The 23878-nt window shown below is 41.4% G+C and overlaps 1 protein-coding gene across 6 annotated transcripts in view; it reads right to left on the bottom strand.

Annotated features, from left to right (window-relative positions):
* Nucleotides 1–2145: 2145 nt before the first annotated feature.
* Nucleotides 2146–23878, bottom strand: part of Erc1 (ELKS/RAB6-interacting/CAST family member 1) — a 521572-nt gene continuing 499839 nt past the window's right edge. For 5 of the 6 annotated variants that reach the window (XM_063231309.1, XM_063231311.1, XM_003463708.4 and 2 more), the window contains one exon: nt 2146–7687. In XM_063231309.1, the coding sequence (XP_063087379.1) occupies nt 7550–7687 (138 nt within the window). In that variant the 3' untranslated portion in view covers nt 2146–7549. The remainder of the gene's footprint in view (nt 7688–23878) is intronic. The other variant, XM_063231314.1, reaches the window with a different exon arrangement.

Raw genomic sequence — 23878 nt, 5'->3', positions numbered from 1 at the left:
ATAGCTAGTGATGATTTAATATCATCTTGTTTTGAAGTCCCACCAAGCTTATGTTCTTCTGTTTCCATCGGTTTTATCATGTTGTATCTTATTGGATTTTATTATAAGTGATAGTGTAAACAAAATTTTTTATAGACAAGGAGATAATATAGTAACCACTGTTCATTTTGTTAGTTGGTTCTGAGTAACCTGTAATACTTTCATTCTCTTGGATGGTTTTACACTGTCTTTTTATGTTTGATAATATAGTATATCAAGGTATACTCAAATATTTCAAGGAAGAGACACTATGGTAGCTACTGTAATGTCGGATTGTCTTGTGGTGAAACACTATGTTGCTTAAATTGTTCTGTTTTGACCTGTGTTGTTATGTCCTCTTTTATCTTAATCTTGTAACATGTCACAGTAAGTTAGAATCAAATAGTAGCCTCTGCCTAGGCTCTTGCTGCCTGCCATGTAAACACCCTGCTGAATTCAGCCAGCCTTAACTGTCTGGTCCAGCTGCCTTTCTTCTGATAATGCACTGGACCAATTTGACTATTCTCAGCTTGTTTCCCTTAAGAAAATATGTTGCTTCCAATTGACTTCAAGTTGGGGTGACATACTTTTTAGCTGTTTGCTTTGCTTGAACCACTTCCCCATGTCTCCAGGATGTTTCTATGATAAACAATCTCTTTTAAACAAATTTAGTTTACCTGATAATATATGACTTAATTCAATCCATATAACCAATCATGTCATATTTTGTACTTTGTGCTTGCAAACTATTTAAGCAAAAAACTGCCTCAGTGCTGATGATCTGGAATTTTGATTCTCAATAGCCTGCTAGTATAGTGAGTTGCCTTCTAGAACCTCAGTGCAAAGAATCTTCTATGGTTTGATATTAGTTTCCTGTAACAATGACACAGAAAATGGAGGCAGTAGAGGGGAAGAGAAGCTGGAAGGCAAGCTGTAAAGTCTGTGGGTCTAAAAAAAAAAAAAAAAAATAAAGTCTGTGGGTCTCACCTCAGGCCCTGACTAGTTCTTTACATCTTTGTGCCAGTCTGAAGCATTCCACCTCAAAAACCAATAGCCACATTCTCCCAATACAGAGAAAAATCCAATGGATGAAATTTTCAATCAGAAGTCCTCATTTTTCTCAAACCCATGACATCTGGATCCAGAGTACCAAGAGGCCACAGAATGAATAGACAAGTCAAAAATGATGAATGGATGGAATGCCCTGGGAATGGCTGACCAGTATAACCTGACAGCCCCTGTGGACACATCTACTTGTGGTTGCAATTTTTATAGTATGTAATGCATGTTCTGCCAGACAAATTATTCCTGTTCCATTGGATGAAGTTACAAGCAAGTTTTCCACACCTAGTGCTCACCTCCCAAGTGCTCCCTGACCAGGTGGAACCTCGGAGCAGCTGTTGTGCCTGGAGAGAGGGAGGCCTGGAGAGCCAGCTACTAGAGGAGTGTGGACCCACTCCACCAGTCGATCACAGCGGGTACCATAATTTACTTGGAGGGGGGGGGAGGGGGGAGAAAACACAGAAACCAGACTTTCTGATTTGTTTCTAGTGTAGACAAAGAAATGAAGCTACTCAATTCTCATTAAAAATCATTTCTGATAATTTCTTATTGAGCCTAAGACCCCAGACAAAACCAGAAGTGGTGGTGACAGTTCTCACAGCATCTCCTGGCTCCCTTACCCTCCTGGTGTTCACTTTGCTGGCCAACTCAGCACAGATTTAACAAATCAGAACATACTCCATGGAAGCACAAATCCCAATCCTGAGCAAAATTTTCTTGAGACAGGACCATAATTGCTGTTGTCTTAGTGTGAGCAGCTTCCCCACCTCTGGGTGGCAGATCTCAGAGCTCATGGTGTGAAGAGGAAAAAGGAGCTGGCGATGGAATTTGAGAAGACAGCCAGAGTTCAAGTAGGAACCTAATGTGGCCCTCTAGTGAGAACACCCCAGTGGGCCTGGGAGAAGGTTACAAACCCTGCAGTGTGCTGTCAGTCCCCTGGCTCTAGGTTACCTATACCACTGGAGCTGACTTGAAAACCACTGGTCTCTTACTTCTTTTCCAGAACTGGAGGTCACATCCTGCCTGATGGTCAGATGAAAAGACTCAAAAGAAGTACACAGCACACAGTTTTTAAATAACTTTGTAATTTCCTGATGGATTTAGTTTGTGAATAAAAAAGAAAAAAATGAACAAAGTGTTTACAATAATAAACAAGGCAAAGTTGAACAGAACACAATTTCTTTGAATGTCCTTATTCAGCTGGCAACACGACTCCAGTAATGACACACGTGTACAGTGGAAGGCAGCAGGTGTGTTTGCATCACAGATACCACCATTCGGCTGCTGCTACTGCTATCAAAGGGGACTCAAGCTACAATGGGCTGGTACCCAGTACTCCTTGGCTCCCCACTAAAGTGCAACACGTATCTCCTCAAATAGGGGAGTGAATTCCAAGTGCCCATGCGGGCTATCCTGATAACGTGTGGCAGGCTCCTAGTTCTGCAGTGGGGCAGGCCAGCCTGACAGGGGGCAAGTGCCTCCCGGCAGGTCTAGCTGTTTCCGAAGATGGATGCAATACTGGTACGGCACGGAAAGAAGGGCAGGCTGAAGGGCTCATTCCGGCCCAGGGGTGGGTTCTTGCTTCAGCATGGTTCATTTCCTTTTCTGACCATGACATCTCTGGGGCTGAGAGAATGAGTTTGGGCCTGGGAGATCTGGGTTTAAAAAGCTTCAAGGGAAAGAAATTTAGGGTCTGAGTCAGAAGAAACCAAGTTCTGAGAACAATTCATTGCACCTGGATTGCAGGCTGGCCAGTGTGGACCTTACGGATGGTCAATGGATGATATAGCACCAAGTGGGTAGGAAAAAGGTCCTGTGGCCTGCCAGGCAGGGGCCAAGGAGTCAAAGCCAGTTGCCACACAATGCTAGGCACACTGAGCAGGAACCTAGATGGAGTAAGGGTAGTTCTGGGTCTCCAACTCTGAAACCTTTACCCAGAGATCCTGAGGATGGATGGGAGAATCCTGGCACGACTGAGAGCCTCCGAGCCCCTAGATTCTCGTTTCTCTTATTCGGCAGTTGTCAGCCACATCCGGGCAGTCACCTACCTGGCGTGTGGTCACTGTATTTCCCAAGTGGCTGGCCTGGCTGATACCTCAGCCAACGTGGGAGGATGAGGAGGAGTTTGACTGCCCCATTGCTTGAATTTCTTTATTAACATGATATTGGTTTGCATTTTAAAAACAGCTTTTTTTTCAGTTCTACACCTACTTTTTTTTTTTTTTTTTTTTAATGTTTTAGTATTTGCAGCAAAGGACACAAAGTAACTGCCCCAATTCTCTGAATCACACAGACAATATTGACAAGCAGAGAAACAAAAGAGGTGGGAGGGGACAGAAATTACCTCCTCCAAATTACCCCTAAGACCACTTCTCCCCTGAAAGGGGCAGGAGAAAAATACCTACAACAGGGTCACAGCACTCACTAAACATATTGAAAAGAATTCAGGAGACACTTGGTTATAGTTTAACACTAAAAAGTTTGGAAAGTTTTTCTTAAAAAGAGTAGGTAAAGACAGCCATTTTGTTCAGAAGGATTCCACTAATGCATATTTTCTTTTTGGCTAATATTCTCTGTCACATGGGGAAAACTGTAGATTATTTTAAAATGTTCTTTGGAGGGTTCCAGTCACTTCCTGAGAATCAGGAATTGGCAGTGATGGAGGGCAGGGCTCACACAGGGCAGCTTGCTGTACTGCAGTCCGTTCTCCTCATGCTCTTCCCAGGGCTGGACTTTTGCAAGTGGGGAAATGAGGATGGGGAGGCAGATAGGAAAGTCACTGTCACCACTGACACAGAGTGCACTGGAACTTAGGAAAGGCCACGCGAGGATCTCATTTTATGAAGCAACATATTCCTTGCTTTGCTGTTTCCTCGAAAACCCTGAGAGTAGCCGATGGGCCTATGCATAAGTGGTGCAGTCAAACAGGAGGGAGAGATGGCTCCTGGGTCAGCAAGTCCAGATGCAGTCATGACCATCAGTGGGCAGGGATGAAGACAGCAGTGGACTAAAAACTCTGTGACTTTCTCCCCTTCTCCACTCACGATGGGGACTGGTGAGCCAACCAGCTTCTCATGCAAAAGCGTATTTTAACTGACAAAAAGTCACAAGTCATGCTGCTTCTAGCAGCAACAAAGGTGGCCCTGGCTTTAATCTGCTCTTCTCTGATGTCTGAAATTCCAATGTAAAGAAAGCAATGCACTTAGATCGTTAGCCTGTAAGGCTCAAGGACAAAATTTAGACTTGAGATAAACTTGGGAGTCTCTTATTTCTTAAAGATCAATTAAAGTCTTTTCCACATGGTATCCCTTGCAAATCTCAATTCAGATACTTCACTGATAACTCGAAGACTATCTGGGATACAGATATATGAAAAGATGAGAAACACACAGCACTTCTTTAGCCAATGCACCAAAGACTAAAGAAATGCTGAATCATACAGACAATATTGACAAGCAGAGAAACAAAAGAGGTGGGAGGGGACAGAAATTACCTCCTCCAAGTTACCCCTAAGACCACTTCTCCCCTGAAAGGGGCAGGAGAAAAATACCTCCAACAGGGCCACAGCATGTGGATTCTACCACCTTTTCTCATAGTCCTCTTCACAATGACCTTGATTTAAGTATTAAAGGGCAACTGCAGTTGTCAACAGAACGGATGTGTATGGGGAAGATTACAGGAGACCTGCAGTGAGTTCTCAAAGCTATGCACACTACCTGGCAGTGCAGTGGCCTGTACTGTCATGAATACTACAAGAGGGTCATGGAATGATAAATCCTAGTGTGATGGGAGTTGTGTTGTTAATAAATGTTGGCTCAGTGAATGATGTGAACTCACTGAGGTGCTCTCACTGCTGGAAACTGAATTAACTTTGACCCTACAATATAAAGGGAGGCCATGTTTACTGTCAGACTTTAGCCACACAGTCCCCAGAATCTGAGGTGCTAGATCATCACCCAAGAAAGATTATGGAGATTCCTTGCAGGGCTGCATAGAGGTATCTGTCCCAGAAATTTTTCTTCCCAGAAGCACTTGTCAGAGGGCTTTACAGCCTTTCTGAAGGGGAGGTTGCTCAGGGAGGTTGAGTCAAAGAGAAGACATCAGATACAGTGAAAACCACACACCAAAATGCCAGGGTGCTAGGGCCATGCTTCTGCCTTGGGGATGACCTCTTATGCTTTCTCTATTTCACCCTATTGCTGTAAAGGTCATTACCATGCGTCAGTTCCTTACATTATGGTGGGCAAAATGAGATTTTCTACAAGACGTACAGCAGTCAATAAATAAAGAGAATTGAGGTAACTGAATGTCACCACCACTTACTGGCCAGCCTTTGCATCCCCTCTGCCCAGCTGCCCAGCAGAATGCATTTTGGTGAGGGGTTATGGACAGAGCCCATTAAAGCCTTAAATAAGGAACATTCCACAATTTCTCACGTGAAGGGACTGTTTTACAGCAGGGAAGCAGGGGGCTAGAGAAGTGACTATGTAAGTTAATGGGACAGGCAAGGAGATTCTAATATAAACTGATGGCTATCAGGTCTTTTCATGCAGCACGAAATCTTTTGGGTAACTGGGAAAGGAGAAAAGAGAATCAAGATAAAAAGACAAAAATGTTTAGAGGGTTTGTGGTGTTCAGAGGGCTAGCTCTGGGTCAAGTGCTTATCTCTTGGTGCCTAATTATTTACAACTGTCGTTGTCTACACTTGGGAAAAATGTCTCTAAAATTCTAATTCCTTCATCTGGACCTACACCTTTCTGATTTCAGCATAGAACTGGCTGAGTTCAGGGTTCCATGTGAAAAAAAATCACTCTCTACAAGTGGGTACTCAGAGTCCCCTAAACAGAATACTCTTTTTTTTGCTTTTTTGTCTTTTTATTGGTACCAGGGATCGAACTCACGACTGCCTGCTTGCAAGGCAGGCGCTTATGCTGCTGAGCTAAATCCCCAGCCCCTTAAACAGAATACTCTTAAGGATATTCCAAATCCTGGCCCATCAAATGGGACACTACAAACAGGTGATGAAAATCCAAATGCATCAATTCCTTTATAATGAGAAATGCTGACCTTGTGGGATTTTAAAATCTCTCCTAAAGCCACCATTCAGATGGGAGTAGGGAAAGATATAATGCTTACTGCTTTGACTTAACCAAGTATGTGTCAAAGAACCTACCATACCTTTCCCTCATTGAAAAGAGACATTTTCTTTTTCTTTTTAATTTTTTGGCTTTTTTCCTTTTTATTGGTACCGGGGATCGAACTCACGACTGCCTGCTTGCAAGGCAGGCGCTTATACCGCGGAGCTAAATCTCCAGCCCCGAAAAGAGACACTTTCAAGGATGGCTACGTGACACACTGACTTGTACTCTGTAGGGATTTTCATAAGTATTCTCTGAATGAAGGAATGCAGGATGGAATGTGTGTGGCATAAGACAAATTCATTTGTGTAAAGAGGGTTCCTGATAGTGAATAAGGCCTGGGTTCTGAGAACACAGGTTGGGGCAAAGTGGAGTGAAGGATTCAGGCTTCAGAAATTACTGTGCTGCAGGAGAAGGGTGCAGGTGTAGGGAGGCAGGAGGCATTCTGGGAGATGTAGGGAGAAACTAGTCTAACCCCAAGGAACGTTACCTTCTGGAGCAGTAAGGCTGCAGTAGGTGATAACAGGGCCCTATATATCAAGCTCTTCTTTTTTTTTTTTTTTCAGTTAGAAATACTTATCTAGCAACGAAGCATGAGAAGAGGAACAGGGGAAGGACCACTTACATCCTCCTGTTATGGAGGAGGATCAGAGCAAAGAAGATAAGGCCGACAGGGCCGGTGTGAAGACACACGTGGAGGTTAGCGCTAGCTAAACCAGCACAGGTCAGCCTCTGTCCCCGACTTCTATAACCACTATATAGGAAAAACAAACACAAATGAGAATAAAAAGAGAAGCTGGCTGCCTCTTCCTCTTTGATCTCTCTTTCCCTATCTCTTTATCTATGCTTTTTGAAATATTTTCACCCTTTTGGGAGAAAGCACCCACTGTGATATTAGACCACTCAACATTCTGCTCCACATGAGAATTTGCTCACTCTGCTGAATTCTGGAGAGATTCCAGATGTGGCTGTCCTGTCAGAGGACAGAAGGGAGTGGGCTCTTTACTTCATGTCCCTCTGAGGGTAGAGCACTAGCTTCCACAGCTCCCTACTTCTGATGAGAGGAGGTCAGTTCTTCATGGAGACACAGCCGTTTGCCTGCTTTGGACACCAAGAAAATTAATGCACAGACAACATTTGAAGCAGAAAGGCAGAGTAAGATGACAGATATAGAAACAGGCTGGAACCACACTTCTTCAAGTGAGCAAGACAGGGTGCAGTTTGTAATGTTTGGTGCCAAGATGCTCCTGGATGCCTATCCCTTGTACTATCTTTTTCTTGGCTCCTTGACTCTCTCAGCTGCTGGGTTGGCCACTTCCCATAAGGCAGGGTCAGGATGACTCCTCCAGGGCATTGACAACTTGCTCCAGGATGTCAGGGCAATGGTCTGCTATCTGTTGAAGGATGGCGTTGGCAAACTCCTGCAGTTCTGCATTGTCCCGCTCACACTTTTCTAACTCATGCTGAAGCTGAAAGGGAAAAGAGAGGTACAGTTCAGATAAAATACAGATAATCTTATTTGCACTGAGTTAAGAATTACTGCTCATCAAAAAAAAAAAAAAAAAAAAGAATTACTGCTTATCAATAAATGACAAGAAGCACTTTCTATGTCGTCTCCCTGCATAAAAATTACCAAAAAAAGTATAACAGTAAATATCAAATGTCTCTTTGTGAAAATGAGGCCAAAAGGAGAGACTATGAGCCAGGTGTGGTAGCACACATCTGTAACCCCAGTACTTGGGAGGCCGAGGCAGGAGGATGGCTGTGAGTTTGAGGCCAGCCTGGGCTACATAGTGAAATCAAGACCAATAATGAGACTCTGTCTCAAAACTAAACCAAACCAAAGCAAACCAGCCCAGCCCAACCCAACCCAAAAGTGAGAAACCAGTCCAAGGCTCAAAGTTGCTAATTTGCAAAGCTGAGACTCAACCCTATCCTCTTACCCTGGGTAGAATGTTTTCTCCATGGTGCCACAGTCTCACAAACAACTGGGAGAGAAGGGCACTGATAATTTCAGACAGCATTTCAACATTGCATGATACTCCTTGCCTTAGAGAAACTTATTAGCACTTGTTATATAATCACTTTTATTCTGTACATTAGGCCTTACTTAGGCCATTCATTTAGCTCAAGATTACTTGTTTAGGAGTGAGCATACTTCTAACTTCCTGTTGTTTTCTACACCTTCTCTAACATTCCTTCATTTAGCCAAATTTATCAAGTGCTTACTATGTGCTAGGAACTGCAAATGGATGGATTTGGTATGAAGGTTAATGGAGGTGGCAAGCATGTGAATAGATACATTATAACCCTGCATAGCCAGGGCTCAGAAGAGGCACAAACATGCTGTGGGGGGACATAATGTCTATTTCATCCCAGAGGAGTTTGAGAAGATGCTACTGAAGGTGTGTAGGATCTGAACCTTGAGAAGTAAAAAGAAGTCTGTCTGGGAGATCAAAGGCAGAAGAAGCTTATGAGCAAATGAGAAAAATGCAGATGTGTGGAGCTAGCAAGGACTGGGAGAGACCTGAGGACGTGTGAAACATTCAGGATGGCTGGAGCCTAAGATGAAGAGAGTGGGTGGAGAATGACAGGAATGGAACTGAAACATCAGGAGAGGGTCAGAAGGTATATGAAGCTGGTTCAGACACCATTTGGTTAAAACACAAACCCAAACTAACACCACATTGAAAAAAGGAAGTCCAAGAGTTTCGTAACAGTCCAGCAACATGATCACCTCAATCTTTTTGGAAGGTAACACAGAGAGTTAGAAAGACATGTCAGGCTGAGTGGACGGAAGGCTATATCAAGGTCACTGTTGCAAGCCCGGGTCAGAGCTCAAGAGGACAAAGCAGGACCAAGGGCTGGGGAGGATCCACATGTATTTCAGCCTTGTCAAAGGGAAGTTAAAGTGAAGGAGAATGGAGATCTACTTTTGACAATTACTAGGTGGGGAAACTGAACAAGTTAGACTAAAAGTATGAGGCAGGGCAGGTTTTAGGAAAGGGGGGAATTAAAATTTTATAATAAAAACTGGGTGTGGTACAAGTGGTTGTAAACTGAGTACTCTAAAGCTGAGGCAGGAGGATAGTGAGTTTGAGGTCAGCCTGGGTTACATAGTGACTTCAAGGCTTGTCTGGATTACATAGCAAAATCATATGTCCAAAAAACAAAACAAACAAAAAACCCAGAAACAACCCCTTCAATGTCACCTCTGCCAATTCTTACTTTATTTGACCTTGGTTTCTTTTTATCTCTAAACTGGCAAAATAACACTTTGACATAATTGTTTCAGGGATTTAATGAACAAAGAGAACAGAAAGGAGATGGTTAGTTCTATTCCCTACTCTTTATGCTAGTTCTTGGCTCATAGCAGGTAGATTTTGACACTGGAATTAAAATGTGGTTCGCTGTGCTCTTTCTGGGTAATCTTACTTATTTAGTAGAATTAACTATAACATCTAACATTATCAAGCATTTTCAACATGTCAAGTATTACATTGTACTTTATATGACTATCTTACTAAATCCTTGAGATGCACCAGTGCTTGATGCGGTCTAAGTCTGGCCCTGAATGACCTAGCCAGACTAAGAGCACACTAAGTCCTGGTATATCTGATGGTCCGGTCGTGTCACACAGGGAAAGCTAGGACAGGTGCCTTGTCAAGATAGCTGCAAAAGTGCTCGCCACAGCAGCCAAATACTAAGATACCTGCACAGACAACAACCTGGAACACCAGCAGATAGAAAGGGTATAGTTCTTGAGACTTTCATGGAACTGAAGCCAACTAGGGAATGATATGAGATTGTGTTGTTTCAGGCTCCCATCTCAGGCTTTCTTAGGAAGATTCTGGATAACTCTAGTTTATATTCTGAGAACATACTAAACTTACTGAATTACATATTTGAAATGGGAAAAGTATATGGCATGTGAATTAAATATTTAAAAAACCTGTAAAAAAGTGAACTGGGCAGTAAATGATCACTCAGAAGTGGAGAGAAAATATTACTGCTTTCAATTTGAAGAGAAGGGGGAGGAAGTATTTCTTAAAGAATGTGGTCGCTGATAATACAAGACAGACAGAGATAATTTCAAGTGGAGACACTGTGTGAACTAAGGCAGGAAGCGGAAAACATAGCTGGCTGTTTCCACAAGCTCAGGAATATCTGAAATATTGGATCTCAACATGAGTCACACTACCTTTTTGAGAGTGACAAAGGCCCTGCCTGCTGGGCTTGGGTGCTACCCCATGAAGGACCTCTCTGCATTACATGGTTTCAGGGAAACCATGAGGCCCTGTGTTCCATTTCAGATAACTCATTACCAGAAATACGGGGAACAACTGGAATAAGTTCAAAGAAACATAAAGGGATGATTAAGAAGCTGAAAGGATCGGTTTATGAGACAGAGTTAGGAGGACTAAATAGGTAGACGCAAACTCAGTTGAAAACTAGAAGAAATGTTACTATTATCTGTGAGTATCAGAGAGTGTAAACCAGAAGGGGGAAGAGTGACTTAACCTGGAGGAGGGAGTATGACTAGAAGTGCCAGAATAAAATTAAGAAGAAAACGAACAAGCAACCCAGAGGCAGACTATAAGGTTATGCTCTTTCCAAGTTTTACCTGGAGGACAGCAATGTATGTTGTGGCAACAGTGGGGGCAATTGTGGCAACTGTCTTGTTTTTGAAATTCAATGTTTTGTTCCATTTTACTGTTTTGTTTTATTCCTGTGTCTAGCAACTACTGAGCAACTACTTTGAAGATAGTAATGTGCAGTATCACAACCATTGTTAAAATCTTACCATTTTGTTTTGAAAAACCTATATATAGCTTTTTTTCCCTGTTTTGCTTTTGTTGTTTTTCATATGGCTTATCTGTGTTTTCTTTTTTCTCTTTAAAACAAAATAAATTTTCTGTTTGTTTTTGAGACAGGATTTACTGAATTGCTCAGGTTTGGTTTGTCCCTGCAGTTCTTCTGCCTTAGCCTCCTACAGTGGTGGGATTATACTATGTGTTACTATGCTTGGTTCATTCGAAAGTCAAAAAAGCAAAGGAATGAGTTTGTTTAGGCCATTTAAGAAAGAAGGATTTAGGTAAAGTAACTGGATAAATACCACATTAACATGTTTTGTTAACCTGCATTTTCACATGTTTAAAAAAAGAAAATAGGGCCAGGGATTTAGCTCAGTGGCATAAGTGTCTGCCTGGCAAGTGTGAGGTCATGAGTTCCATCCCCAGTACCAAAAAAAAAAAAAAAAAAAGAAAGAAAGAAAGAAAAAGAAAAGTAAACAAAGGTAGCTTTTGTACGCATGGCTTTGGAGTACAGTGAGTCCCGTGGTTCTGTTGGGAACAGTATGTTCTAGCTGTGACTTAATTCATCGGATCTCACTGAGCATGCTCTTGGTGCCGGTTTTTCTGTGTGCTGAGGATTGAGCCCAGGGCCTCCCACGTGGAATAAGTACACACTCCACTCTGACCGCTCAGCCCCTCCTGCTGCCTTCACCCCTTGCCTCGGCCCACAGCCCACTCTCCTGCCTTCCTTTCACCTTCCCCCAAAGGCTATAAAACATCTCTTTGGAATTTAACAAAATGCTTCTTACATCCTAGTTTAATGGAGGTTCCTTCTTTTTCTTTGTAGACCTAAGAATGAACAATTCAAGATCTTTCTTTTTCTATAACTTTAATTGCAATCTAGACTGTCTTACAAAGGTCTACTGGCTAGAAGCTTGGTTTTCAGCCTGCAGTGCTACTGGGAGATGGTAGAACCTTTAAGAAGTAGGGCTTAGCTGAGAGTTCTTTAGGTCAGGCAGTGGGAGAAATGTCCTTGAAGGAGATTAGGGGACCTCCCTCCCCCCTCCCTCTCTTTTTTATCACTTAGTCTTGATGTTAGGATTTTTATCTACATTTCCCCAAGGAGTCTCATTCCTTCACAGGCAGGGCTTCTGGAGGGTGCCTGACTGGGTTATGGGAACTGATAGACAATTTTCTTTTAGGAGGTAGGATCTGGTCAGAAGAGGCAGATAACTGGGGACACGGCCCAGAGGGGCACGTCTCCCTCCCAGCTTCTTCCCTTCACTTCCCCTGCCATGAAGCCAGCAGTGTTCTTCTGCCAGGCACTTCCACCATACTGGTTTTCTTCGGAAACCACTATAATCCATGAGCCAAAACAAATCTTTCTTCTTTAAGTTGTAGGCATCAGAGACTGTGTTCAAGCAATGGGAAAAGTAACTAAAATAACACAAACAGTTTTCTTTTGCCACATGCTTCACCACAGAGCCAAAAGTAGAGTTTTAGACTCATATTTTTCAAGAGTTTGATAAACATGTCCTTATAAATGTTTCATTTACCTATGAAAAATCATACTATTAATATTTTTTATTACTATTGTTATTATTTTTTACAGTGCTGGAGATGGAACCCAGGCCTTGTGGATGTGAGGCAAGAACTCTACCAATAAGCTAAATTCCCAGTCCTATGTGTACTATTTAATAAACTGTTCTTTTCTTTTAATTATTATAAAGTTTTTCTAAAATATAATTTAATTCCATTGTTGGGAAATTTATTTCAAGTTTTTGCTACTACTAGTATTCATGTGTTAAATTTTTCTGTAGACAGGCTTTGTAGATCTATGATCATTTTCTTAAAATTCCTGGGTCAAATTGGTATATGCCTCTTTAAAATTTCAGACATGTGACCAATCATTCTAAAGCAAGTACTAATTTTCAGCTTGCAAACAAGTAAGGGTGGCCATTTCCCCACTTTCTCAATGTACTGGAGAATTAGTCAAACAAACAAGTATACACATATAGCCAAACAAATCACCTACAATGCTGATCTACATATCACAAAGATGTTTTCATTTGCAGTTCTTTTCATTAGTACTAAAGCCAAAAATTGAGGCCAATCATGTAATAATGTATGTCTCGGCCACTTTTTCTCTCAAATTTCTGTTAATGCCTCTGCACACTCTGTTTCTTTTGATTTAGTTTCTTGATTTCTGGTAGACTGTTCATAAGCCTAATATAAACTCTAAAGAAACTTTTTATAAGCTTCTAAAGACCACACTCAGGGCCTTGGATGTGCTAAGCATGCGTTTTACCATCAAGTGATATCTACAGCTCCTGAAGAGCTTTTTGAGATCACATTTGAAATATCTCCATATCTAAACTGTCTGATGGGTTGGGGATATAGCTTCAGGGCAGCTATTTGCCCCACATGTCATGTGTGAGGCCTTGCGTTTGATCTTCATTGCTACAAAACTAACCAACCAACCAACCAACCAACCAACCAACCAACCAAATGAACAAAAAAACCAAAACCAAATGAAAAAACCCCTGAGACCTTTGGTAGCGAGCAGGGTACATAAACTATACAGCATATAGTACCCCACTCTGCTTAATGTTCTCTAAAGATAGACAATGGGACAAGTATAAGATGTGAAGGTGGCCTCTTGCAGGAATTTTTTGTTTTTGTCTGTCAAACAGTATTATAATGTATTCTGTTTTAAGTAGCTTTTTCAGCCCTTCTGGAGCTCAAAGTAGTAATATTAAGAGGGACTTGAGCCAAGAATCACAAATGCAACAAGTCTAACAGAGTGCTCAAAGCAACACATCCTGGAAGAGCATGCAGTGGAGGGGAAGAAGGAATGCCACCTCCTCCAGCACTGCTGGTGCAGAGATAGACAAAGGAACTTTTGAAGGAAAACTGAGATTCAGAGATGTGAGTTTACAGTCTCACACCATGCATGCAAAGGCAGTGTGCAGAAGGGTCACCTATAGGCTAAATCACCCAGCTCCTTCCTGCTTTCAGCATTGGGCAACAGAGCGCCAGTACCAGCAGTAATAAGAACCAGAACAGGGCTAAATGGAGGAACAGAAGCATAGCTGAATGATGAGATAGTTGACTAGGAAATTGCCCCAGAAAATCTATTGTTTGGCACAAGGAGATCCCACATCTCTCCACAGCTAAATTAAGACATTGCAGAGTACTACCAGAAGGCAAGGAAATATGAAATATTTATGTCTATAATCCTAGCACTTAGAAGGCTGAGACAGGAGAATCACTGTGAGTTTGCAGCCAGCCTGGGCTATATACTGAGTTCAAGGCCTGCCTGTACTACATATAAATAGCAAGACCCTGTATCAAAAAACCCAAAACAAACAAAAAACTTAAAAGAGAGGAAAGTAGCTAAGTATTCCTAGACTTGGCCTTATTTCAAGGTTAATAACTTGCCATGCACAGCCATAAACGATGAAGTGCAAGAGAAGATATACTGAGGGTTATGAAAAAAGGATGGTTATGAGAGGTCACTGGATAAATTCTGTTGTGGCTGGAAGTTACTTAGATTCTTTTCAGCAGATGGTTGTGGTAGAAGGCAGGAAATTACAAAGAAATGCCTGCTTTGGTTAAAGCAGATAAGAATCTAAATTCAGGTGTGTCCCAGAATGCATAAGCCCTGAAGTCACCTATAAAACTGGCGTAACATTGGAGCTCTAGAGGTGATGGATCAAAGAGAAATGATTCTTCATTCTGGTCCGGTCTGGCCTACATGCCATAACTCAATCAGCAGGCTGTTTAGGATATATGGAGATACAAAATAATTTCCTATTTTGAATTTTAAAAAACTAGAATAATATTAAGATGTAGTTTTCCATAACGTCTGCTTTTTGTTTTTGTTTTACAGTGCTGGGGACTGAATCTAGTAGGGTCTTGTGCAAATTTGTCACAATATATGTTGGACAAAACATATAATTTAATGTCTCCACCCATGCTCACTGCAGTGGTACAGCAACCGCCACGATGGCCAGTTCCACAGGACACTGAGTAAAAGTGGTGATAAGAGGTTGCTGTGGGGCCTCCTTTTCCCACCCACTCTCCTGTGATGCGCTCCTTTGCCAGGCAATGTCTGAATTTGTTTTCCTAAGCAGGAAAGGCGGTTGTTACCAAGGTTAAAAGTAAGATACTGGGTGTGGAAGCACACTGGAATGATGAAGCAAGAGGATCACCAAGAGTTGGAGGCCAGCCTGAACTACACAGTGAGATCTATCTAAAAAATAAAAATAAAAAAAGTAAGATGTTATTGTTCTCCTAAGACTAATAATGATCTGAATGGCCTTTTTATTAAAACAATATTTAGGGCTTGGGATATAGCTCAGTGGCACAGCACTTGCAGGGCAAGGGCCAGGTCCTGAGTTTCATTCCTGGTTTAAAAAAAAAAAAAAGAAAGAAAGAAAAAGAAAACAACGTTTACTTCTTTTTGGGTCTGTGCATTGAACTAGTGCCAGTGCCAGTATGACACTCCACAGCAGTCTCCTCGAGACCACATATATTGTGCCTTTCTCCCTCACAGTAGAACACCAAGTACTTTAAGTCTCAAGATATGAAGATTATATAATTACTTTCTAGTACTAAATATCTACAACATGTTATGCTCAGCACACAGTAGGTGCTTCTCAAATTTTTCCTGAATTACATGTGAGCCATATGCCTTAAGGTACCTATATTTTTCAAAGTTAGATTACCTCATATTTTTATCATTTTTAAATGTTACATGGTGTGGGTCAGTAGTAGAGTGTTTACGTAGTATGCAAATACTCAGGGTTCAGTTCTCAGTGCCACGAGGAAAAAACTTCCCCCCAAAGAAACAACCTCACCATATCAAGAGCTTCTCTGCTTTCTAGCTATGGCACTGTAACTTGGCATCTGATACTAACAGCACTCTATCCCTGAAAGAAAGAAAGTTGTTACAATTTTGAATGAATCTGTATAAATATGAAGTGTATCATTTTGTTTTCTCACTTCTTCCAGGCCCAGGCAAATAGTATTCAGCTGTAGTACTAGGCTTGTAAGTGTTGGATTCAAAGCAGGCCGCTTGTGAAATTTCAAGTCATAAGCCTGGAAGTGGACTAAGAGTTTCTCTAAGCAAGACAACTTAGATCTAAAGAGGCACAATGGCTGGTAGATGGACCTCAGGTATCTACTTGAGGATAATTCGAACTTCGTATGTACTACCCAACAAGACCAACTAGATGCACCTCTCTGTAGAGAGAAGATGTCTTTCCTTCTTCAGAGGAAAGTTTTACAAGAGTCTGGCTTTGCTAGCTATTAGACCTCTTTAGAGTTGTCACACTCACTGTTGCAAAGTTAGAATCAGTCATTATTTTGTGAAAGTCAACAATGGAGGCCAAAGAACCCAGGGAACAGCAGCAGTCTCTAGGACCTAATACCTACTGTTGATACCTGTATGTGACAGCAGGAGCTGATATCACACAATGATCCAGATCCAAACAGATATGTGTAAGTAAGCCAGCATAGACTTTTGTTTCTGATAACTCTTTCACATGTGCGGGTGTTACTAACATACTAACGTCTTAATTTCTAACATTCTTATATCTAGACACTTCTAAACTGCAGGCTGATTTCCTCTTAAAGCATTTGTCCTTAGCTAAGATAATCTGAGTTTTTTTCTAAGTTTTACTGTGGCTATTGTAACTTCCTAGACTATCCTGTTCTCTCAAAAAATGTTACACTTCTTCTGAACATGCTGAAGAGAAAGGGTAGACAGAGGAGTGTAGTGAGAAAATATGGCTATAAAAGAATAGGAAAACACTCCACCAAACTCAATAGGAAATTTAGATTGTTCTGATTTGCCCCTTACTAAATGCAAGAGCCAAGAGAATGGGAGTCATCTCCTCTGTCAGAATGTCCTTGGACCATCAAAGGACAATGATGTAACTGTGATGCAGCATTGTATGCGAAAAGCCAGGTAGCCCTCCGGTACAATGTATAGAAACAGTACAGTACCGAAGCAAAGGCTGCATGGGATGGTCCTTAAAAGACATTTCCAGGCCAGAGACATGCTTGAGAAAATGTGGTGTGTTCTAAACAAAATTTTCACAGCTAGACAGAATTTTTACACATTGTCTAAGTCAACTTGGTAATATTTCACTTTATCTCTCACAAATCTGTTAACTGAAACGAGCAGAGACATTTAAATTAAAAGCCTGTCATTATCGAAATGGAGAAAAATTCCTTTTCTTGCCAAAAGGATCCATCAGAGTGGCAGCAGAGTTCTGGAAAGCAGACTCAGCCAGGTTAGCTGGCTAGCACAATGTATTTGACTTGGCTCTCAAAAAGAAAAGTGTCAAAAAAGAAAGAATGAAAAAAACAAAACAAAACAAAACAACATAAAACCACAGAATCCAAACAATGAACAAGAAAAGTAATGCTGAAATTGCCAGGATGTTAAGAACAAGGCTCTGTTGAAACTAAGATTTAAGTGCTACGTGAGCATAAGGTCTAGTTTGTGTCCAATCAATGTCTCTGGCCAAGCAGGAAGAGAAAAAGAAGTTCCCCAGCCACTGTGGCATGCGTTCAATGTATACTCTATGTTCAGGACTGCTCTCTGTTTTCAGCACATGGTAACTAACTATAGGGCCATTGGAAGAGAGAGAGAGAGAGAGAGAGAGAGAGAGAGAGAGAGAGAGAGACAGAGAGAGAGACAGAGAGAGACAGAGACTTCTTAGGCTTCTGTAGAACTAGGAATCTTGCTGGATTTTCTTTTTATTTAAGTACAAAGTGATACATTCTCTGGCTAGTGTCTCCTGACTCCCTGGTGAGATGACAAAATATTCTTTAAGTGGGACACTTATTCTTATCCCAGTAATTCAGAAGGAGTGTGAGAGGGATCCATCACTGGTCGAAGCTCTGGGGTCAAGAGGGCGGGTCTGGGTATGAAAGACACGCAAGGATGACTATGTATAGCGGGGAGAGGCAAGTGCAACATAACGATATGGCAAGATGTGTCTGATTGGACAGGCATGGAGAAGGGTGGTGGAGGGAGTGGATCTGGAGTTGCGTGGTACTGATTTTGGGTTGCTTAAGGGAAGAAAGTATGAGGTGTCATTTGAAAGCTGTTAGGAAAGGTTCAAGATGAAAGAAAAACATTGCCAGAAAACCCTAAAGAAAGCTTTAGCTCAGAGACTTATACAGCTAGTGTTTACTTCAGTGAGGTTGGTGAGAGAGACTTCAGGGACATTTTAATGTCCCTGATAAATGTCTAAGGATCACTACCCTTGTAAGCACTGCTCTCCCACAAAGTATAGCAAAGTCATAGCATTCTAGGGCTCAAATGGTGCCATGCAGTTTTGTTTCACTGGAAGGAACAGGCAAGTATGAGAAGGCAAAGTCCATGCCAAAGTAAGTCCTTGCCAGGAGGGCAATTACTAGATCTTTCTCTTGGTTTCTCTTCGCAAGATGGCAATTTCAGAGGAAGATGGGCTCAATCCTTAGAGGAAGGCAAGTGAGGAGATAAATTTGACCAAAGGAAGGCGAGACTGGGGAGTACTGAAGTCACCTCTCTACACACAACACTTGAAACAAATAGCATTAGGGGCTGAAGGGAGGTTAGGCGAATGGTGGGGGTGGGGGGCGGAGAAGAAAAGTTATATCATGTACAGGTACAAATTCTCTATGATGAATGTGATCATTATGTATATCTAAAACATGCCAATAAAATCTGACTAGAAAAGAAAAAAAGCAAGAAAAAGGAAACAAACATAGCCCCAATTACTTTTGCATGTGGTTCTGCCCGATTTTCCTGATACCCTCAGGATGGTTAACTCTGGGTGTGGTGCACTAGACAACACTTAACCTTGGGGTTCAACTGGTCATATGGGAGCAGCTGAGGTGCTGGCAAAGCTACTGCCCTACATGAGGCTGAAGCGACCTGACACTTTTTATTATCCACTATTTACATTTCTCCATGAAGAAAACTGCAGGACTTGGCTGGCACAAGGTACCTGGCTCAGAAATGCACCTAACTGCCGCTCCACCGCTGCTCTTGGTCTGAGCTGGAGGGCACGTGTCCTGGCAGTATTCCATCAAAGACGTCACTTCACTGAAGGAGAACACAGTGGCAAATGGAGCATTCCCCCACAGGTTGAGAGGACTTCTTTCCCAAAGGTACAAGAGAAAGTGGTGGGAAAAGGTCTGAAGCGGAAGCCCTTGTCTGTTCCTCATTCTGTCATTTAACTTTATCATCTCAAGACAATCATTCTCTTCTCTGGCCTTACCTTCCTCTTTTGTAAAAAGAAAATGGGAGATTAGATGAGGCATAAATTCTTTCCATATTTCATAATCTATGACTAAATACAGCTTATCCCTGGTTTGCCTTGTGAAGTAAGAGTTGAACAGCGATCCTCATGTGAGAGCTGGCAGACTATTTCTAGTTGGAAGAAATTTTCAGCGCTCTTAAAGATTTCCCATTGTATCTACCCTATATCGCATCATCTGGGACCAGAGAAAACTCAGAAATTTATTCTTCCCATAACTTTTTGTCTTCTTGCTAGTTGCATCCTGACACTCATCTGTGGCATACCTACAGGAAGAAATGTGTACTGATTTAGATTTAGTTTTGTTAAACCCTTGAAAAAGGTTGAATGGTTCCCACGCACTCTAGATGTTTCAAGCTGCCTAAAGTCAGAGATTCCTAAAATGAACTATAATCTGGACTATAACGAAGAGATAAATCCAGCACTCTCGTCTTTTTGAACTCTTCCTAGTCACTCACGGTTCTCATTATCCTGGGTACTCCAGGCATGCTGAGTGATACAGTGTGCTACCCTTCCTAGAGAATTTTCATTTAAAAAGGCAGTATCTTGTAGAGATGTCTAATTCAAAGGAAAAAAATGAACTGGTGAAATTTCAGGCGTGTAGGTGGGAGAAACAGTCAGGCAGGAGGATTATTAAATACCCAAACTTGCTTGAAACTGCTACTACATCATCCTTTTTCTGTTAAGCCAGCAATAAAATGTTAGTTTGGCTTAGGATTTCCATTAGACAAGAGTAACATTCTTTCAGTTGGAGAGTATTAAAACTGTTATTTATCTCTAAGAAGGATTCCATGAAAAATTCTGTCAATCAAAACCTGATATTCAGCTGGGCATGGTTGTGCAGGCCTGTAATCCCAGCACTCAGGAAGCTGAGGCAGGAGGATTGCTGTGAGTGCAAGGCCACCCTGAACTGCAGAGTGAAACTGTCTCAAGACAAAAACAAAACCAAACCACCTGATATTCAGGGATATGAAACATCACTACAATTTCTAGTAAGTCTGTTATCTTTAGGGTTATAAGTCAAAGCTTCCATAAATCTACCCAGCATATACTAGGTTGAGCAATTTTTGTGCTTAGGTGATCTTTTGTGTCAAAAGAGGCAGCAAGGCAATAACAAAGCATGCATACAGTGAATAATATCATAATCCTATTCCAGAAAATGCCTAATTTCATTCATTCATTAAACAAAAATTTGTTTTATATTTTATAGCTTTAAGTCTGTGATAGCTGTTTCAGAAAGGTTCAATTGCTAAGTGCTTTTCACAGACCTTGCTGGATGGAAACAACCAGAGAGCTCTGCATCTCACCCAAGGCAGTATCGTGTAATCCATAGATAAGATGGATACTGCAGTACTGCCTACATTAGAGCAGGCACAGCCTCACATTTACTTATTTGGGATGCAGTTTGCAGAGTCTGTTTGGAAGTCACTTGTTTGAAATCTTGAAAAAATGATCTAAATAGTAGTTAGATTCTGAAATAGTTCCCATGAACCTGTTTTACTCATAATGTTCATTATGGGTTGAACTATGTCCTCCCAAAATTATTAGAGTGAAGTCTTGATACCCAGAGGTTCAAGATGTGCCTTTAAAGATGATTAAGTTAAATGAAGCCTTTTATGGCAGGCCCTAATCCAATCTGACTTGTGTCCTTATAAGTAGAAAAACTTCAGACACATGTTGACACCAAGGATGCACAGGTTCAGAGGATACAGTATGAGAGGGTACGTTGAGAAGGCTGCCATTGGAAAGCTGGGGTGGAGAAGGGGGTTGCTAAAAAGTAACCAACCTGGGGCTGGGGATTTAGCTCAGCGGCATAAGCGCCTACCTTGCAAGCAGGCAATCGTGAGTTCGAACCCCGGTACCAATAAAAAGGAAAAAGACCAAAAAAAAAAAAAAAAAAAAAAAAAAAAAAAAAAAAAAAAGGTAACCAACCCTCTGGCTCCTCGATCTTGGGACTTCTGGTCTCCAGAACAATGAGAAAATAAAATTTCATTGTTTAAACCATTCATTTGTTTGGCAGCCCAAACAAATGAATAGAATGTTATTGGTATATAATGCCATAAAACTTAAGCTCCACTGTAAAAGTTTAAATACTGAGTTGTAAGCTGAGGAAACATTGGGACTATTTCATCACTTGTTCTAGCGGCAATCCAATGTAACCCAGAACCATCTTTTCTCAGCACTGGAAGGTGGTTGAGGGAAAACTGCTTCTATGGCACTGGCCACAGCAGGATGGTCTCTTATGGGGTGCACAGGATTCTCTGAGATTTGTGAATAGCAACAATAGCTAGAATGTCTCCCATGTGCCCGTGATGCAGGAGTGGGTAATGCAAGTAGCTACGATTCCTTGTATCAGCAACTATGTAGGAGGAGAGGCCATGGCAGTTGTCATGGTTTAGGTCTAAAACATCCTTCAGAAGCTTCATGTTCTATTAGGAGGTGGGCATGGTTAGAAGAGGTGGATCACTAGAGGCATAACTTGCGACAGTGTATCCTTCTCCCTGCCTCTTCTCTCTGCTTCTTGGCTGCCATGATGGAGCAGCTTTCCTCTGCCAAACCCTTTCATCATGCTGTTAACTGTCTTGGAGTCATCAAGTATGGACTAAAACCTCCTCAAACCATGAGGCAAAATAAATCTCTTCTTTAAATTGTGGGCACTGGGTATTTTGTCCTAGCAACAAGAAAGTGACTAAGACCTTTTGGAAAAATCAGGGCTTTGACTTAAAGGGCATAGGAGAAGCAAATGGACAATAGTGGCAGTATTTTTCTGTATGTCAATGGGAGACTGCTTATATTTCAGGGTCCACCTTTGAAAATTTCTGAGAAGGCAGGTCCTATAGACAGTGGGGTTATAAACACCACACCTTTTCTGTTTTAAAATGTGAACAGGTTTCCCTAGAGAATGACCATTGCATGTAGCTGCTATTACCAAAGGAGCTTTAGATCTAGCGGGCATGCTTGCTGGGGCAGTCTTGGCATGCACTGTAATTAATGAAGTTATTTCTATTTCTAGATTATCTTAATACAATTGGTACCACCAAAATTTTGTAAAGAATTTAAAAGTCTGCAAAAACTTAAGGGTAATTTATCTAAAATGCTGGAACTAGACTGGGAAAGTGTCATTCCCAGCTTGTAAGACCCATTGGTGTTAGAATTGCCGGCCTCACGTGGGTCTACTCAGCATTCATCGGGACTCATTTTGTTTTCTGCTTAGGTGGGGAAACCTTATCTCTAGGAGATGACATTGGAGACAAAAGATCTGTGTTTAATGAGCAGGAATGTGGTCACTGTCAAGACTCACAGAAATTCCAAGATAGTAAAGAGGTGCCCTTGCAGGAGTCTGGAGAGTCAGTAACCTTCTCCTATGGGGAGAAAAAAAAAAAAATCCAGACTAGAGCTTGCTAAATAGAGCTTTGCCATTTTATTCTCAATTGTTTTAGAACTCTAAAGTGCCCAGTGCAAGAAAGGCCAACCTAATAAAAACTAAATTTAAAAAGGCTTAACAATGTTCACTGTAAAGCTGAAGGCACATGAAACTTGAATTTATAAAAAGTATTTTTATGTTCGATTTTGTTTAGTCCTGATGAATTTAGGGTAGCAGTGTAACAAGGATCAACAGCTGTCCTAGTCAAAAGCTGGTGGGAAAGACTTGATAGACAAGGCAGGAAAAGCAGAATTATCCCTTCTTCAAGACAAGGAAGGAAATGACTGACAGGTTTATCTGTTTATGAAATGGGAATCTCACTATATTGGTCAGGCTGGATCCAAATTCCTGGGCAAAGTGATCTTCCTGCCTCAGCCTCCCAAATAGCTGGGAGAATGAGCAGGCACCACCATACCTGGCTAGAAGGATCTTTCATCAAAGTTTATTAAAAGTTCTGATTCATACTGGTCCCCTCATTCATTCATTCATTTGTATATATTCTCTCTCCAGCTCTTTCTCTCCAAACAAGATTATTCTACATTTAGCACACAGTCTATAGTTCTATGCCTATCTCCTGTAGGCTGTACTCACGCTGGAGACACACTACAAGTATTATTTAGTGTTTGTATAATTTCACCTATGTTAAAGAGTTTCTTCTCTCCTCTATAGTCAAATTTTCATTTTTTCTTCTTTTTCTGAATCTGGTATTAGGGGATATTATCAGACGCAACTCAGAGCGCTGTCAGGCCCTTCCTGGGCTGTGCCTGCTAAGCTCTTTTTCATATTCTTCCTCTATCCTGTTTATTTATTCAATTTTTAAAGCAAGCATTTCTTTGCCAGAGATTTCAACATCCAATTGGCAAGATACCTGGGTCTTTGCATAAAAAAGTTAATGGCAGAGGAAGAAAGTACCACATTGTGAGAACAGAAAAAAGTTAGTTTACACCATAGCATATTTCTTATAAATTTGTATACACACACACACACACACACACACACACACACACACACACACGAGTCCATTTTCATGCCCAGTCTTCATGAAGACACGCATTTATTTTCACAGCTCTGCTATTCTTTTTGTAGATGTCTGGTCTTGCCTCCTACAGCCTCTCACATCTT

This window comes from Cavia porcellus, unplaced genomic scaffold (assembly GCF_034190915.1).
Source record: "Cavia porcellus strain 051 isolate PalLab524CR breed Dunkin Hartley unplaced genomic scaffold, mCavPor4.1 scaffold_19, whole genome shotgun sequence".
Lineage (NCBI taxonomy): Eukaryota > Metazoa > Chordata > Mammalia > Rodentia > Caviidae > Cavia > Cavia porcellus.
This window is presented reverse-complemented; position numbering and strand designations above follow the sequence as displayed.